At 44.4% G+C, this 18,881-nt stretch overlaps 2 protein-coding genes across 3 annotated transcripts; both read right to left on the reverse strand.

Annotated features, from left to right (window-relative positions):
• Nucleotides 1–4,734: 4,734 nt before the first annotated feature.
• Nucleotides 4,735–10,624, reverse strand: LOC134066177 (coiled-coil domain-containing protein 106-like). The gene is made up of 5 exons (XM_062521419.1): nucleotides 10,506–10,624; nucleotides 9,663–9,899; nucleotides 8,387–8,578; nucleotides 7,111–7,320; nucleotides 4,735–5,832 (listed from the first exon to the last, which is right to left on the reverse strand). Exons 2-5 carry the CDS (start codon nucleotides 9,871–9,873, stop codon nucleotides 5,456–5,458), a joined length of 990 nt encoding a protein of 329 aa, XP_062377403.1. The 5' UTR covers nucleotides 9,874–9,899; nucleotides 10,506–10,624; the 3' UTR covers nucleotides 4,735–5,455.
• A 404-nt stretch (nucleotides 10,625–11,028) lies between these two features.
• Nucleotides 11,029–18,209, reverse strand: anxa13 (annexin A13). 2 transcript variants are annotated; one of them, XM_062521253.1, is made up of 11 exons: nucleotides 18,107–18,209; nucleotides 17,121–17,196; nucleotides 16,807–16,901; nucleotides 16,275–16,442; nucleotides 15,859–15,892; nucleotides 15,086–15,165; nucleotides 14,584–14,652; nucleotides 14,377–14,478; nucleotides 14,117–14,192; nucleotides 13,831–13,943; nucleotides 11,029–12,780 (listed from the first exon to the last, which is right to left on the reverse strand). In XM_062521253.1, the coding sequence occupies exons 1-11, from the start codon at nucleotides 18,119–18,121 to the stop codon at nucleotides 12,661–12,663; spliced, it is 948 nt and encodes a 315-aa protein (XP_062377237.1). In that variant the 5' UTR covers nucleotides 18,122–18,209; the 3' UTR covers nucleotides 11,029–12,660. The 2 variants fall into 2 exon arrangements, with proteins under 2 accessions (XP_062377237.1, XP_062377236.1); XM_062521252.1 differs by having other exon boundaries at nucleotides 16,275–16,445.
• Nucleotides 18,210–18,881: the final 672 nt, after the last annotated feature.

Genomic DNA, 18,881 nt, shown 5'->3' on the forward strand with positions numbered 1-18,881 from the left:
ACCTGCAGGCAAACACAACACAGGAGATCAGACAAGGCAAATGGTCACTAATATAGCCCACATCCACCTGATGTCCATTTCAGAACAGAGGTAAAACAAGTGCTTATAAATAGGAAAGTCTTCCATCCAGTAATATTATTTCGGGTTCCTGTCGACTCCATTGTCCTCGTGGTGATGTTTATATCTGGTCCATTCTCTGCTGATCGCCACATTATTCATAATGAAACCTAGTCGATATCTCATTTAAATCCAGAAGGATTTATTCTGAGCGTGAAATAGCATCGGCTCAAAGCCCCATTCTCGTCGCAAACGAGAACAAGATTAGCGATATTTGTGAGGATTTCTCTCTTCTCAGTTTCTTTTTAAAGGTGATAATTTTGCAGCTATTTTTTCCCCTTCTCTCCTGGAGAAGGCCATTTTGTTTCCCTCCGAGACTGAGATGGGCGCTCACATGCGGATCATCACATCGCCACATTCTCTGGTAGACAGTGCTTGCTGACTGCTGCCGCTGCTGTCCTCTGCTAGTGGCGAGAGACAGAGAGACAAAGAGAGCAAAAATACAGAGTAAAGGGGGAGAAGCAAGAGACAGACAAACATGGGGAGAGAGAGAGGGAAAGAGAGAGGAGGAAAGAGGGAGAGAGAGGAGGAAAACAGCGGCAGAATGAGACTGAGAGTGACTACTCGGCAGGCCTCTCCTCCAGAATACATTATGCCCCCCCGCGCTTTGTAAGCTGGTGAGGCTATTACCCGGCAGCCCCTTGCAAGTTCTTATCAGTGGCAGCCAGATGGAGAAACAGGCAAGCAATGTCAATACCTCCAGACTGTCATTGAAGGGTTGGGGTACAGAGAGAGAGAGAGAGAGAGAGAGACAGAGAGAGAGAGAGAGAGAGAGATAGAGAGAGAGAGGGAGAGTGGGGGGTGTTGGGGGGTTGAGTCAGATTTAGTGGTCACAGATGAGTATCTGCTTCCGTTGGTTGTTAATGTTATTAATTCTGCACCATTTGATCATTTCAACTGATCTGTGTTTGGACATTACGTAGATGTGTGAATTAAAACAGTAGTCTTACAAATACAGGTTGTGTTGTAGGTATGTCTTCAAACATTCGTTTGTTTTGTCCTTGTGCTCCAGATCCTGTATGCCTGAGGGTCTGTGTGATAGAAGGGCAAAAAGAGTTAACCATTCCTTTATGTCACCTACAGAATGAAAAGAGTACATGAATATGATAACAATGGAAGGAAAAAAGGCAGCGTTAATTCTGCACACAGATCTCCCAGCACATGGAAAATCACCAGCTGAAAGCCAGGTGGGTCTGGCCTCTGGATATTCAACAGAGGAATACACTGGCGCCCCCAAGTGGATTGAAGTGGTACCTGAAGCCAATTCACAAAAGTCAAGTGGCCAGAACAAAGAGCCTTACTACAACCCACAGGAGGACGACAGATTGCAGACAACAGGAAGTCAAATTCATTGACTGCACATGTGACAAGAAACTTAAAATAGCTTTCTCAGTGAAGTTCAATATTCAGATCCAAAATGGCCTCAGAAATCTAGCGGTGCGTTTGATGGGACACTTGCGCCATCAACATCTCTCGCTTCACTTCAGTAGTTAGAAAGAATAACACCCATGGTGCACCTCTTCCCCCCGGTTCCCCTGGCACAGACATCACTCTGTGACCCACTTCTGAATGGTGGGAAGGTTATTTTAAGGCATTAGTCACACTCCCTGAGGCAGAACAATGGCCGCCTCCCACCAGGACCCACAATGACTGCCCGGTGACATGCCCGCCTGAAACGAAGTGCCGGCAGCCGGGTGACAGATTTTCACCGGCACGCGGTCGAACAGCCTAAGTGCCTCTGGGTCTATGAATACAAAAACAGCACAGGTGTGGGCTGCAGCCTGGTCACCTTCATTTGCCCTTGGAAGGCCATTTTGTGTGCGCTGTGTATTATGGAACCTGTGTGATACAGTCAATCTAAATGTGAAAACCATGTCTATGCATAGTTACCATGACACACAAATATATGAATATAGCCACTATCACCATCTTCAAGGGGGGGCTCAGTCAGGTCGATTGGAGCTCACGGAGCTCATGGTTGCTGTGGTGGCTCTGACAGTAGCGGTGTGATTGAAATGACAAGCGTTGGTGCGCAGGTCTGCTCTAGATGTGCTGGTTATTAGCAGGCTTGTGAGCGGATGGGCTGAGAGGCCATGCTGAGCCCTCTCGCTTCCCTCTCTTTCATGGCTTTAATGGAGACGGGTGATGTAGAGAGACCTTTGCCAATCGATACAATAATGAGGCTGATCTGCTTTGACAGGCTGGGTGGGGAGTCTGTGTGGCCTTCCGGACGGTGGTCAGACTGCAAATGCCATGAGCAAACACTGATCAATTAAATGCCTCTCTGTTCAAGTAAAAAAGAGCTCATTTTAAAAAGTTACAAAATAATTAATGCCCCCCCCCCAGCTGTATGGATATTATTTTTGTCTGTGGCTGTTCTTTATGGACAATTCTGAGAATATTTCAATTTAGTGTTTGGAACTCTGATGACAGCCAGTATGCATCTGTTATTGATTAATGTTTGAAAGCCCATTTGTTCATGTTGTGAATCAACTGAAATAGATCCATTATAAATGAAGGCCAAGGGAATTGAGATGGTCACATGCAGACTGCAAATGTCCAGTCTCTGACCCCTCACAGAGCCCATTACATTTTCGAGGGCTGAGAACCAAAGGGGCATACAGTAAGTGACATTTTGGTCAAAATTGAGTTATATATATCACCTGAAAGCTCTTGATGAGCTCTCTCTTAGCTGAACAAAAACCAAAGGTCTTTAACATGTGAACATACAGAAGCAGTTAGATTTGTTTTGGCTCTCCTGTAAAGTTGGTGAAATGTCACTTACGCCCCTTTGGTTCTCAGCCCTCGTTATGATCTGGGGTGTGACTGCTCGGCAGTTCACGTTCTGCTGGGTCACTCTCCCTGGTTGCACAAAGAGCCGCTCGGAAAACAGAAGTCGGATTGTTTAGTGACTCGTCAGGTGGTGTCGGCCCACAGCTCCAGTAGCGCCTGCTCTCCTTAGGACACAATAGCAGCCATAGTGCTCAGGAAGGGAGCTGATGGGTTTTTTACACCCAAAATGCTGTCGGAGCTGGATGATGTACATCTCAGTCCTCTGGTGACGTTATGTCAGCAGACTTTATGAATATCTGAAAGAGTTGTTTTTCAAAATGCTGCCACTGAGCATTTGATCTGCTAGCAGACCTCATTTTCCAGCTCCAGCTGACGAGTGTTTCCTGTTTATGAGCGATTATCGGTCATTACCGGTCATCCCTGCAGAAGAGGCTGCAGGTGCCTGCCATTCATGCGCCATCTTGGTGAGCTCCACGAGACAGGACTAGACTCTGAGTCTCCAGGCCTGCACATACACACACACACACACACACACACACACACACACACACACACACACACACACACACACACACACACACACACACACACACACTGCACATACTGTACTGTACATGGAAAACACACTGAAGACACTGCACCTGCTGCCACACAATCAGGCGCGCTATAAAAAGCCCTCTAAAGACCCAGCAGAGCCGTGGCCACAAGCCCATCACCACCCCACAGTCCCAGCTGGAGTCTGCCTGATGGGGGGCATTCATCTGCAGATGCTGCGGGCTGGGCAGCGCCCCCCCCTCCCCAACCCTCATGGCTCTATGGCCCAGGCTCCTTCACCAACTTCCTCAGCTGCCATGATGAGGGCCATGATGACAGCACTGGATGCCGTCAGTCTTTGGGTGACAGTACAGCAGGTGCAGCCATGCTACTGTATCTCCTCGTAGACACACACAGGTCTTTCCTGATAAGGGGGAGAGTTGTTTTTTTGTGTATTTCTCTAAACACAAAGAGCTTCATTATATATCAGTGTATTTTGTGAGTTTGGAGCGAAATCGTTTGTGAGTTCCAGATCGGTAATGGATGGTGAAATGCCGTGCTGAGATGGCGTGGTGATCGAAGTGGCATCTCAGGGCCTGGGGTGGCAGAGGTGTGAGGATGAGGCTGGCACACCCACCCCCACGACCGAACTCTCCGAACGCATCTGTCCCCCTCGGGGTCCAACTTGAACTGAAGAATACTCATTCTTTCTGGCAGGACTGAGAAAGCACTGTCCCTCCCGAGAACGAAAGATAGAGAGCAACAACAAAAACGAAGAGGTTAAAAAACAATGGAAGATAAAGAGAAAAGGAAGAAAATGTAAAGGGATTTAGAGTGTGCTTGTGAGTGTGTTACATAAAACGATAAAGGAATACCATTAATATTCATACACACACCACATGTCACATAAGCCATTTGTAGCTCAGCAACAAACAGCAGGCCTGGCAGTGAAGGCACCGCTCTGTCACTTAGCGCCAACCAAGGATGTCCAAGCATCCTGTGCCATCTGTCAGCGCGGCCTCACATAGTCCTCGGTCAAATGGGCAGGACAAAAATAACCCCTTTCTTCTGACACCAAGCCAGACATCTGAAAGCCTGACTTCAAGAAGGACAGCTAAGAGCTGTGTACTACGACAGTGCGCTAATGTGTCAACTGGTATCATTGAACACCACATTCAAAATGCCAAATGATGATTTGTATACAGAGAGCAAGTTTGTGAAATACAGTATGTGAAATATTCAGTATGTGAAGTGTTCAAAACTGTACATTTGGAAAATGTTACTCACTTCTCAAGACGACGTGTTCTTTATTAAAGGCTTCATGTAGTGAAATGTACAGTTTTGTTTTCATATAATGTCAAAATGTTTTAACCAAAGTATTATGCACACCATACATTTTTATTAGGCCTATATAACTCATTTAAAATACCGATATGTCTTTATTACCATTTTATACATGTTTGATTATTTACTGAAATGTCCAAACATACAATACATCTATCAAAAGGCTTCTGCGATAAAAGAAAAACTACAGAATAAGTCTAGAGGAATATTCTGGAACCGTTTAGTGTGGGCCTGAGCTTACCAAGGAGTTATCCAGCTCCTTGGCATTAAAGACAAGAGAGATTCTACATCTCAGGTCATTTGTTCAGAAAACTTGACCAAAGCACAACAGTTTATTCTTAGTGTACTTTGTTTTGAAAAGAGGTTTTGGACTTTTCTTGTAAAAGAAAATTGTGTTGAATGCCTCTATGTGGTTTCAGACCGTGTCACTTTGGTTTCAGAGTAGACTCAATAGAATTTCATTATTTCCATGTGGTTTCAGAGTGACTTCAAGCATTTTCAACACTGTTCCTCTTTCCAAACACAAGGCAAGGAATGAAAGCTTTGAGTTTACATTTAGAAAAACATGCAGTTTCTCCTTAACAGTTTATACACACTTTTGATGGCGCTACTGTTCTCCCTAAGTCTATAACTTCAACAAAAGAGTAAATGTTATTATTGACAGTTTTCATGTGTGTGGCATCTCTGAAAGACAATGAGAGAGAGAGCCAACCAGAGAGAGAGTTCTGGTCTTCTTGGCAGTGATGGGCAGCAGTTCACCGGTGGCCTTCATCTGCTCGATCTTCCTGGACACGGCCGCGTCCGCCTCGATGACCAGCGCGCACTTCTGCGCGTAGCTGACCAGCGTCTCCTCGCGCGGGCGAAACAGCCCCACCAGCGGCAGGGCCTCCATGGCGGCCAGGTGCAGCTCGGCGATGGGCGCCGTGTTGGCGATGGTGTTGCGGTCGATGCCGTAGTGGCGGAACGCGCCGCTCATGCTCTTCTTCTTGTTGAAGGCCGAGAGCACTTGCTTGTAGCGGTGAATGACGTACTGCACTCCAGTCGCTGTGGAGGGAGCCACAGAGAGGACAGAAAGGATTTACAAGAGGCCGCCATTTTGGGTTGTGTACAGTAAGTGGAGAAGTATCATGTTTCCAGTAATCTCAGCATTGTTAATTTACATAAGCCTGAGGTAAAGATAATGAACTTCAAAGTAAAAATGAAGTCTTTGCTTTGAACATATACCACAACTGAAAGATGGAGATTAAGATTAATGGAGTACTTGCCTTCATTCTCTGATGTTAAAGTAAAAGGGAAGCTACTTTGGTCTGTCAAAAATCATCTTGAGATGCTATTTCTCAAGCCCATTAACACTATATTAAGACTGGGGAATAACAATTTAGCATATTATCTAGACTTCAAAGCCAAGGTAAAAATTAGTTTCCCATTCTATGTCATATTTTTTTTAAATATTTTTTTGGCCTTTTTGCCTTTATTATATAGGACAGTGAAGAGGTAGACAGGAAACAAGTGGGAGAGAGAGATGGGGTGGGATCGGGACACGACCGCAGGCCGGACTCGAACCTGGGTCCCCATGGGCACTCGGACCCGCAAATGGCATGGGCGCTGTAGCCTGCCGCGCCACAGCGCCCCCCATTCTATGTCATATTTAAGTGTAGCTACAATATCTATTCTAAATGTGGTCAAGGAATGCTTGGATTTTCTCAGATTATAATCTTGTCAGGACCCAATGCCAGTTTGAGGTTAAAGAGGAGTCAATTTAAAACCTGTTTACTTGAGAAATGGACTTGATTTGTACATTGACTTGATTTGTATTTCTCACCATGAATCTCTAATGGCTTTTACTCTATAATAGACTCCAAAGGTCATCACCAAAAACGTGTTCTATTCCAGCCTCGTATACTGTAGCTCAGTGCTGTTAATGAAACACTGAACAGAAATCAATCCTTTAGCTGCATTTTTCATAACAGAGTCGATATCTGCTTTAAACATTTTAGCTCCTCGCCCTGAAAACTAACGAGAAGGTTATGATTGCATGTAGCCTGATTACAATTTCAATGAGAAATGTGAAGTAGCAACTGAACAACAAAACACCCAAACATCTTACCTCCAGCACACTATATGTCCAATCTAAAGGTCATTGAACTTGTTTTTACACAAGAACCATTCTGGAAAACATAACTTAAAAGTTACCCCATGCTAACCCAAATAACAACACAAGGTTCTAAGAAAACTTTCTACATTAAAGAATCAACAAAGTGACACATAACAAACCTGGCAAACACTGTTTGTTTTCCTGAGGCGTTCAGGCTATAGCGTTACCTCTTTTCCTGCTGTAGTCCTTTCCCTTCTTCCCCCTCCTCCGCTCCTTGTGGTGTCTTCTCTTCCTGAGGTCGTTGGAGGCCCCGGAGAGCGCCGAGGAGGCGGACAGCTCGGACCCGCTGTCGTTGCAGGCGCTGGAGCTGGACGAGGCGTCCCGCGGCCGCTTCCGTGGCTTGGGCTCTGCGTACTGGGACTTGCTGGGTTTGGGAGCTGAGCAGAGGAAACAGGGCCAGGGGACAGAGGACAGAGGACGGGGTTAAAGGTCACAATTACGGCCGAAGGACTCAGGAAACATGTACTTTTGAGAAACATGATTAATGACAGCTGCTCTGGAATTGGCAGCATTTCTACTAGTGCTGCCGCGATTAATCGACATAATCGAACTAATCGATTATGAAAATTAGTCGATGCCAATTTTTTTAGTCGACTAATCGTTTTGCTATTGACCCCCTATTTATTTTTGGTCTCCCGTCTCTAACGGCTGTAATGTTATTCATTCTGTTATTAACTCTACAAAAGTAGGCTGATATTGATATGAGCATATCTATATCTATGGCTATATGTCATGTTTTGGCCCTTCAGTTGAGTTAAAAATAAAATGGACACAACAAAATAACGAAAACATGATTTTTTTAAAAGAAAAATAGTCGTTTAGATTAGTCGACTAATCGAAAAATTAGTCGAAAGATTAATCGTTAGAAAATTAGTCGTTAGTGGCAGCACTAATTTCTACTTCAACAGCCCCCTTCAACATTTAGAAAGCCTGGAAGCTTTTTTGCAAGTTTTTTTTGCTTTGAGTCTGTAAAGCGACCTTGAGTTTGAGCAAAGCGTTGACTCTGTAAAAACTGTGTGGAGTTTTTAACCTTCAACCTTGACTTTGAGCAAAGCATTGTATAAATAAAACTGTATTATTATTATTTCATTGCTCTCTTATCTGTGTACACTGTATGTGTGTACAGTAAGTCTCCCTTTTGGGCAGCCGTGGTGTACTGGTTAGGGCTTCGGGCTGGAGGGTTGCCGCCTTGCCGGTTCAATCCCTGACCAGTCCACCACGGCTGAAGTGCCCTTGAGCAAGGCACCTAACCCCTCACTGCTCCCCGAGCGCCGCTGGTTGGGCAGGCAGCTCACTGCTCTGGGTTGTGTGATTCACCTCACTGTGTGTTCACTAATTCGGTTAAATTGGGTTAAATGCAGAGAACTGAATTTCCCTCACAGGATCAAAAAAGTATATATTCTATTCTATTCTATTCTATTCTACTGTTGTCTCCTGACTTACGCTCCGAGGCCGCCACCTGGCGGGTGCTGGTGAGGTTCTCGATCTGCGTGCGGAGGAACTTGCGGTCCTGCTGCAGGTCCTCCACCTGCCTCTCCAGGGCGCGGATGCGCTCCTGACGGCTCTGCAGCAGGCACTGCAGCTTGGTGATGGTCAGCATGACGCTGGGAGGGAGGCCCTCAAGGGTGGTGGCCGCTGAGGACAGGAACAGGATTTTTAATTTAAATTAAAAAAAAAACAACACTATTTTCTCTTCACTTTCTATTTACTCTTCATCCTTACTGCACTCTATATTTTATTCCCCCCCCCCCCTAGAATTGTTGTTAGAATTGCTTTAAATGTTTACCATGTTGTAAGTCGTTTTGGTTAAAAAGTGTAATGTAATCATGTAATAATGTTATGTAAACAGGACATCACCCACCTTGTTTGGTCGTATGCATAAAGTTATGGCCGTATGTATCATACAGTATTATACACTATGCTAAAGATGGATCATGAGTGCACCCTAGTGGCCCCACAATGAAGTTCAACTCATTGTCAACCAAAAACTGCAGTATTTTTCATTTCTTAATAATTGTGTGCCATCAATGAATGAGACCAGTTAAGACCACATCTCATTCATGTATCAAACATAAAATATAATGTAATATAATAGTTGTATCTTATTGTTTTCATTTAGTTCTTTTTTATTTCCATTTCAAAAGTACAAAAACCTTGGGGGAATGTGTAGAGTGCATAAAATATGATTGTATTCATGTGTGCAGGGTAGTCATTGTCTGTTCTAAAACAATAATTTAAAAGAGATAAGTGTCTTAAGTCATCCTCCAATGTTGAAAGTGCCAATTTTCAGATAAGCCTAATATGCTTTTTTGTTTTTTGTTTTTTAAAAAAGGAAAGACAGCAATCCTTCCCAGCATTTGTTTGGCTTGTGTTTAAAAATATGAAACTGTTTTAACATAATGTGGTTTTAAGACACTCAAACATTCAGAGCATTTATGCTGTGGTAGTCCCTGAACTTATGCTGTGGTAGTCCCTGAACTGATTGATTCTTGTAAAGTCAGTTGTAGCACCTGTTTGATTACCTGAGGGGTATTGGAATAGACGCAAACTTCCCACTGACTCCCTGACTTGACTCTTGCTCATTTCACGTTTCTCCCCTTTTATCTAGTAGAACCTATAAGACAGTCTACTGTAAACACGGATACACTGGCCCTTGGTACTGTAATAGAGGCAAGGCTGGGAGGAGAGCACCCATCACCAGCTTACACCAGGCTCTTACTGGACACAGCGCTGCTCAGAGTGTTGTCCTGTTCCACATCACTGGTTGTCCCGGAGTTGGCGTTGTCCCACAAGCCCACGTCCAGCTCGCACTCCTGCTTCATCCAGGGCTGGCCGCCGCTGGGCCGCGCCTTCCTGCGCATTGAGCTGGAGTCGATCTCTACGCTGGGGGAATATGCGGTGGGTTCCTGCTGCCACAACGAGGAGGACATGTCTAGGAGGGAGGATTGGGGAGGGTCTGAGGAAAAGACCAGAGAAAGGTTGTACCCTGAGGGAGTAAAACACTCTAAACAAGAATACGCTGAGGTTTGGATGGAGACCGTATTTTGAGCACCTCCTAACTCTTCTGAAATTATTATTGTCTTATAACAAAGTCTTTTGTTCTGTGTGATCAGTTTGAGTGCACAAAGTGTTCAACAGTTCAACACTGAACACTGACTTTTCCCTGCACTTTATTTCCTCAGACACTCCCTTGTGTGTTAGGAAGACCACTGATATAGACTCTTTAAAAAGACAACAGACACATATATTATTTAAACAATTAATTCATTACCCGAATGAATTTCCACATTTCCATGGGCAATACATTTCGACATCCAATAAACTGCAACGTTTCATTCTACAGTATACGGAGCCATAGCCTATAGGCCTACTCTTACAGAAAATTGCCATATTTCCACAATAAGCACCGAGCTGTACAGACGCATTTCAAATCGAGAGGGCTAATGAGTCACTGTAGACCAAGATGGATGCAAATGTAGCCCACTAATCCTCAAACAGAAAAGGCTCTGTGCGCACATGACCAATGATGTTGTACGGGTAGCACACCTCCCACGTAGCCTACCTCAGCAGATGTCACGTCAAGGAAGCAGGGCATCAACTGGTCGTGTTGACATCGGCTTGCCGGGGCAGTTTTCTGGCTTAGATTTATATCCTGTGGGGCTATATGTCTACTCAATCGAAAATGCATGTTTAACGATGCAATTAAAACGGTGGGCGGTGGTTTCCCCTTTCTTTGTGCTTTGATGTTGAATGGGAAGGCGATGTGGTGGAGGTGACAGACCGCGCAGCCAGTAGCTGCTCAGAGCTCAACCAAACCCAAATGCTGTCTTCAAGGACCAACCGAGTACCGGCGCACTGCTGAAAGAGCAGAGACTGTCGGGATTTTGAGTGTATGCAAACGATCTTCCTTCAGGTGCTATAGTCCATGGATGTACAGTAGTATGCAAACGAACGATCCCCTCAATTACATCAAGCTGTGCATCATGTGTCCAATCAAAACACAGTTACAATAGCGTAAGCTATAGTCCTACACATGTAGTCTACTTTTCTATTAAGCCCTCATGAAATGGAATAAACACAAGACATTTAGTGTTGTTATTTGACATTTTATTTATCTCAAACTGATTTGGTTTCACTGAGGCACAGGCCATTTGGTCCCTGATAGTTGTTTCTGAATGTGTTAAATCTGGTCCCCAATCAATGGACTCCTGTCAACGGTCCGGTTTTAGAGGTCAGTGGCATGAAAAGTAGACACTGCTAAAAGGACACTTTTTAAAACCACAAAAACACAAGCTGCCATGATGCTAGACAGAACTAGTGGGTGAGACCATGACCTACTGCACCATCAGTGGAGAGGACCACCAAACAAATCTTTAGTGTGCCACACTATTAGGCATATGGAATCTCCTCCTAAATACTTTCTATGCAGGTATATAATATAGATTTAACATTGTTAATATCATTATAACATCTATTACATTTAATGATAAATAAAATGTGTAACTTGTTAGTTTTACAATAAAAAAATACAATAGATTGAGTGAGCCAGACTCTTAATGTAATACAAGATTGGTGTCAAATGCTGAATTATCATTGTGATACAAGCAAAACCCAAAAATGCATTGTTCTGGCCTCACAATAACATCTGATTGTGATACTGATAGCAGAAGAAAGGCATCTGAATATCATGAGACTAACAGTAGGTTATCATGACATGACTGCTATCACTTTGATGACTGTTCGTCTGATTTGATGAACTGAAGCTGATTGATGTTTAAAACAAAATATGGTATTCCTTCATGTTTAAGATCCTTCACATTTTTCTTTTTCATTCACATGGGATACGGTAAGTAAGTGCATGTGATTTTTGAACAGTCACAAGCTCTATGCGAGGTTTAACTGTAGGTGGGAGGTACTGGCACAAACAAGCTAGATATAACAAGCTAGCAAAATATCCACGAGTATAAGATCATTATACCCATAACAGCTGAGGATACTGTGGACTTTTTAGTAAGCATGATTTTCTAGGCTTCTGCTGAAAATATTTTTGGCTCTGCGTATCAAGAGTTGGAAGAGATATGGAAACGCCCTGGTCTGTGCTGACCAACTGACTCTTTAAACCCTTTGCCACAAGACTTCAATTAGCATGAACTGGCCTACACTGGCTTTCACATGGAGAAAATTGCAGACATGTTTTCCAAATAGCATAACACCCACACCCATCTAAAGCAACTCACAGGACCATTAGTGAATCTAAGTTATGAATAAATATAGGAGAGGGGGAAAGGAAACAAGTTCACTGATAATGTTAATCTCATTTTCACTATGTGGTAAATTGGCTGTCTGATTAAAATAATCTTCCTTCCTTTGCCCCATCTACCCTTGTCTTCATCATTCTACATGCATTCCCCCCATTTCTCTCCTTGTGCATCGCTACCTTTTCTAGCACTCATTCCTCATTCTGTTCTTTTCTTTTCTTCTCCTTCTCTTCCCTTCCTCCTTCCTTCTCTCTCTCCCACCCCAGCCCCACTAAAGGCATTTTCATTTTAATATCAAGTTTGAGGATGTTGAGGACTGAAGGACTTGTGTGTGTGTGGTCAGTTGTGTTAGTTTGTCCTGCTGGTTATAACATGTACTCAAGACAGAGCGCCCCTGGGTCCTTCACCAGACGCTCTCCTCCTCCTCCTCCTCGTCTCCTCCTCTCTCCGCGCCTCCTCTCAGTGGCAGATGGCCAGCAGGAGGCGCTTGAAGTCTCCGCCGCACTCGGACTTGATGGCGTCCTTCAGGGATACGTCGTACTTCTCCAGGTACAGGTCCTTGATGGTCTCCAGGTCAATCTGGCCAATCAGAACAAGGTGTGTTTGTATCAATGCGTGTTAAACTGTGATTCCGCTATAGAGAACTACAGTACGGTAACAACAGAGCAGCAAAAACAACTGAACGTTTTGTGACGTATGTTGTTATACGTGACATGAGTGATCAATGCTAATGAAAAGTCCCTGATAATCTGGCCTGGCCAATCAGAACCATTGTTCATTTCAATCAAAATATCCTCAAAATACAGAAAACAAGTAGTAATTGAATAGCAAAATAGCAACACCCATGGCCTTTTTGTCAGACAGATACACTGAAAACCACAAACTCAGGCCATGCCTACACTATTCTAGATCTGTTTGAATCCCAAACACTTTTGTTATCCACCTCTCATCTATACTACTGTGGCATTATCGAGGTCCTGACACGGAACGATTTGAAAACACTGTCGTCCTGTTCTCATTTGAAAACTATGGCTTTGCATTTTAATGTGGGCAGAAATCTGCAACCATCTGAAAGAATTGACGTAGAAATCCATGTTCCCCTTCCTGATTAGACCTGATCAGTCTGACGTCTCTTTCTCTGATTCACTGTGCTTGTATTATCTGATATTGTTCATGTGCCCTTATTCCGGAAGAAAAAAATAGGAAATCACCCTCAACTCTCCAAGAATCATTTCCAATTCCACTACTAGCCTTCCAGCAGCGAATGCAGCATGGAGAACGACGTACACAAGCTGCCAAATTATAATGCAGCAAGGACAACGACTTACACAAGCATTACCGGCTGCTCAGTCTTTGGTACATCTGTAGTTCAGTTACAGTACGTTCTGAATAAATTCAATAAATTAAGTTAAATCAAATTCAAGAATGGTCATGTGACTTGTCCGACTGGTCATGTAATCTATGCGATCCAGTGTGGACAAAAGACCATTTCGGTTCCAGAATTGCATCAAAATGGAGATCATCTCAGCTGAAAAACGTTTCTTTAAAACGTAAAATGCAATAACGTGGACGGACGTAGCCTATTTGGACATAGTGATCAGTAGTAATGATGGGCACTAAGCGCTGTACCTCAGAACGGCACACGATGAGGCGGATGAGCGTGTCTTCGTCTGTGCCAGCTCCCTTCATGGCGGCGTTGAGGCGGCGGGCGAAGTACAGCTGAGGGTTCTTGGCACACCTCACTGAGGAGATGAGAGGAAAACAAAAGCTAAGAAATAACGACAACAACAACACAACAACAACAACGACATCCTTCCCTGAGATCCCACTCCTCGTCTGTGAGTGTGACCAATTGATTTAGGTTCAAGTTTTAATCATTTATCAAAAATGTTGTGCTATTGATTCCATCACCAACCGAGGCCGACGTAGCATTTTTTCAGGGTGCCTGAGGTCTCGTTCTCGATGACGTCCAAAATTTCTGTTCCCGACAGCTGCCCGGACATGGAAACAGAATTTAAACTTCTTATCTGTGCAATAACCTACTGGTTAAATACGTTTTGGTCTTGTATTGTTCAGTGCCCTTCAGGCATTCTTGGATTTAACAATTTCCTTTGCAGGAAAGTATGTGTGTGTGTGTGTGTGTGTGTGTGTGTGTGTGTGTGTGTGTGTTCTGACCTGCTCATAGGCCTTGAACGTAGCCTGTAGCTGAATGTAGTTCCTGGTAGCCAGGATGTAGCTGAATGTGGACTCGTCTGTCCCGAAGCGGCCTTCTCCTGCCTAGTACAGGAAGGAACACGTCATCAGCATGACAAGATACCAATGACATGGATTAACTGTGCAGAAACCGAAGACACGGACCAATCAAAAGTGTTGGTACTGTACCTCAAACAGGGAGGCAGCGTCCTGCTCAGCCAAGGCCTCGTCCACATCCTCCCCCTCGTCTCTAGTCCCCTGGGAGGAGAAGGATTTCAATAAGGAGTGTGTGTGTGTGATAGTGGTGGTGGGGGTGGGGGTGAGGGTGGGTGGTGTGTGGTGGGGGTGGTGGTGAGGGCGAGGGTGAGGGTGGGGGTGGTGGGGGGTTCCTGTGTTTCTGAGGTAAACACAGGCTCTCTGTGTGTGACTCATGCCATTGTATCCGGCCCTCACTCAGGCTAAGAAAGGGAGACCTGGATATGGGCCAGTTCTGGCTGCCTGAGACCAAAAGAGAACTGGAGAGGATAGAAGAGCTGGTGTGTGTGTAGTGTGTATGTGTGTGTGTGTGTAGGGGGGGGGGGGTGGACAGGCGGCGTGAGTGATTTCAGCACAAAGGGCTCAACTGTGATGTAGCTGAGTGGGACTGAGTGTGGTGGCCATTTTGCAGGACACCTCAGCGGGCTCTTTCTACCTGCAGGAGAAGAGTCAGCAGCCGCCTCACATCGCCACTGGTGTCCCCCTCGATGTCAGCCTCCAGGTCCCTCTCGTGGACTGGGTTAGGGCGGGAAAATGAGAAACAACATATTTGAAATATATAGCTATTGGTTATAAGTGGTGAAATGTGTCAATACTTTCATATACAGCAGATATCAAAGAAATCCACAAAGAACAGTAGAGTAATCCAGTGTAAGACTATATGGTAAAGCCATTGAATCAGAACATTTTGTAGAAATCATTCTACAAATGACTGAGAACCTCCTTTCACTAACACATCCAGCAAAATTGTTTCAATGTGTAAACTCTACAAACAGCAGATTTCTGCCAACACCACCACATGCAGTCGACTGACAGGAGCGCCATTCCTTGCTCCATGTGGGATCATTCAGACGGGGATCTGGTAACCACATCAACAAGACGGGAATGTCTATAGTGTGTTAAAATCACAAACAGATCCTGTAACTCTGCGAGACAAGAGATCTTGTTTGGAGACCAGGCGTCTCAGAGGAATGGGTGTTCCCCTTGGCAGACATCACTCTAATTAATTTGACGCAAACGTAAAAAAAAAGAAAGTCAGAGAGGACAAGCCCATCCGTTCCTCCATGAACGTCACACACAACTGAAGTGAAACACAGCGGAAGTGCCAAATTCAGAGCAAAGAGCAAAATCAACACAATCAACCAGCTCTTGAAAACAGGATCTACTGCAAACAAACTCACATTGATGCTTGGATTGCACTCCCCTTACCTTGAAAATAAGTCTCCTTGAACATGGCAATGTCCTAGAAAAAAAGTAAATAATCTGCATCAGAATGTTATTATACTGAGAATGCCATTGAATGTTTTTTAAAGGACCATTTTTGCTGTCATGATAGCTCACTTTTTACATACAGGATAAATATAAAATATGAATCTACCACCATAATTACATTTGACCAAACTCACAGGTGGACTTCCTGTGAATTATTGTGCTGTTTGGGAATTGATGATCCATTTACTAAGCTTGTGTGTGTGCCTGTGTGTGTGTGTGTGTGTGTGCCTGTGTGTGTGTGTGTGTGTGTGTGTGTGTGTGTGTGTGTGTGTGTGTGTGCCTGTGTGTGTGTGTGTGTGTGTGTGCCTGTGTGTGTGTGTGTGTGTGTGTGTGTGTGTGTGTGATGGTCTCACCTGATTGGTGGAGGTAGACAAGATCTCCACGAGCACGTCCTCGTCGGTTCCCGCGCCCTTCATGGCCTTCCGCAGCTCCTTGACGAGGTAGACGTTGGCGGGGTCCAGCATGGCGACGACGGCCTTCTCAAAGTTACCGCACAGCTCACTCTTCAACACCTCAATCAGCTCCTTCAGACAAGCACACCGTACAATATACACACAGTACACAATATGCACACAGTCAGAGCCAGCGAAAGAGAGAAAGAGAGAGAGGGAGACAGAAAGAGAGAGAGAGAGGGAGATAGACAGAGAGATAGAGTAAAAGAGAGAGGGAGAGACAAAGGGAGAGAGAGCGCGCAACAGCAAGCAACAAACAGGACAACGAACAAAGACATCATCACTGACTAACAACATTGTCTCAAATGGTCCTGTTAGTATTGATGTGGACAAACACACTATAAGATCAGGATATTCTGCTTTATGTTCATGAACTCTGCCATGCCAACAGAGTCAGAAGGACGTAGAGGGGGATTACCCTGCTCTGACTCACATCGTCATACTTGTCGAAGTAGGCCTGCTTGATCTCCATCCTCTGCGCCGCAGAGCGGTTGGCTAGGATGTCAATGATGGCCTGCTCATCCGTCCCTGGAACGTGAAGAGGAGTTGGTCAGGCTCAGCTGTGTGGATCCCCAGAAACGGGGGAATCTGTGTAGCCTATAACTGTGGTGTTACATTGGGGCTTCTGCAGTCGTCTTTTCTATCTAGCTCAGAGAGGAGCTGAGCCAGTTACAACCACACACCTCAAGAATTCCGCAAAGGGGAAAAGCAGAATAGTACTCTAAAGATAGTTTGTGACTCACTCACCCAGGCCTTTGCAGGCCTTGCGGATTGCCTTGATGTCCGCCACGACATCGAAGTCCTCATAAGGAACAATTGTGGGCTATTTGTGGGAACACAAAACATTTTTTACATTCACAGTGAAGAAATGTGTGTGTGCGTTTTTTTTTATTTTAATTTAAACAACACTCTGCAACATAAATGAAGTAAAACCGCACAACATATTTGCATAAGGCCTACTTCTTATACGTCTTTCTTTATGTGTGTGTACTGTAAACTTGTCTGCCTGTAGTGGAGGGGGATGGAAACAGCAAGATGGGGGATAGTAGGCGGGGCCTTGTGGACCACAGTGACTACATTGGGTCTGGAATTCTCATGGCACTGTTCGCAGCTGCTGTCAGGTTATCCAAACAATCTGCAGCCCCGGCCCCTCAAAAAACTTCAACAGCGTAATTCAAGCCATTCACTCGCTCTGCCGAAAAGGCTCGGATGCAGACTCATTCATTGTTTACTCTCAGCTAACGGGATTGTGACGAATTCCGCAGAGGAGCGGTCTGCTTCCTCGCCCTTTTTTTTCACTGCCTATGCCGTCGCATGCGACAGTTTTCAACCCGGACAAGTGTTCAGAGAAACTAGTTTATTCACATGACACAGCCTACAATACACTGATCTTTCCGATATAGGCGGTGCCATTTTAAAAACAAATTAAAACAGCGAAAATAACCGCTTCTTTAAACACAAGTGAACTGTAGCCTATGTGCAATATCATCCCAGCAAGCAAACTGAATTGTAAATGGACACTGCCGCAGAGATCTATGTTCTGATAAACTGTTACAGGATAAGAGAAAAAAGATTGGTACGTTTTTCGATGACGAGGCACGTTAATTAACCGAGATTACATCAGTTCTTAGTTAAATCTACCATCATCAGGCTATGTGTGATTATCTGAGAATGCATTTTCTCAGCCAGTCAAATTAAGAGAGGAATATTCAAAGTAACATGAAAGTACCCACTTGGCAGTTTCCCATTTTACGTTGGTAAGTTTGTCCGGAGTTGAGGAAAGCTTCACTGTCTGGCTGTGTATCGGTCTTTGAGTGCCTCACGCCCAGGCCCAGGATGCGTCGCTCTTATAATGTGACGTCACGTTACGCGGACCTAACAGAGTTGAAGTTAACCATACATTGACCGAAAGAACGAAGTCCATTTTTTTCCGAATTAAATATGTGCGGAGTTGTCACATCCGATGTAGCGGAACGCCTCGGTTGCGCCCCAAGTGGTGTAGCCCGCCTGGAGGGTGTAAAGAGTGATTTGATTCTAGATATGCACACATATCGTGTGCCAATCTCTTGATTTATCAAGAATATGTGAAGATTGAGTGAAGAGCTCTTGTCTGCCAAAAAATATAAGATATGAAAATGACAGGCTCAAAGTCATCTCTCTTTATTTTACTATAGTAAGTGCCTACAGTAGGCCTATGTTGTTTTTATAGAATTCCCTCAAGAGCCACATAGCCTGGAAAGATGGTTTCAAGAAACTGTAAGGCACATTACAAAGGTGCTGATATGGAAATGATTAACCAACTCTGGCCAGTTACTGTAACAAGTCTTTGTGTGGCTAATAGATGATAAAGAGGAGATAATAGTAGGGTTGGTCTGTTAGCATTTATTCTGTGGAAGACAATAAATAGATAGATAGATGGATACTTTATTGATCCCCAAGGGGAAATTCAATGAATGGGGGCTATCAACACTTGCAGGCAGGGCAGATAATTCTGACACTCCCCTTTCC

Source organism: Sardina pilchardus, chromosome 19 (assembly GCF_963854185.1).
Source record: "Sardina pilchardus chromosome 19, fSarPil1.1, whole genome shotgun sequence".
Taxonomy (NCBI): Eukaryota; Metazoa; Chordata; class Actinopteri; order Clupeiformes; family Clupeidae; genus Sardina; species Sardina pilchardus.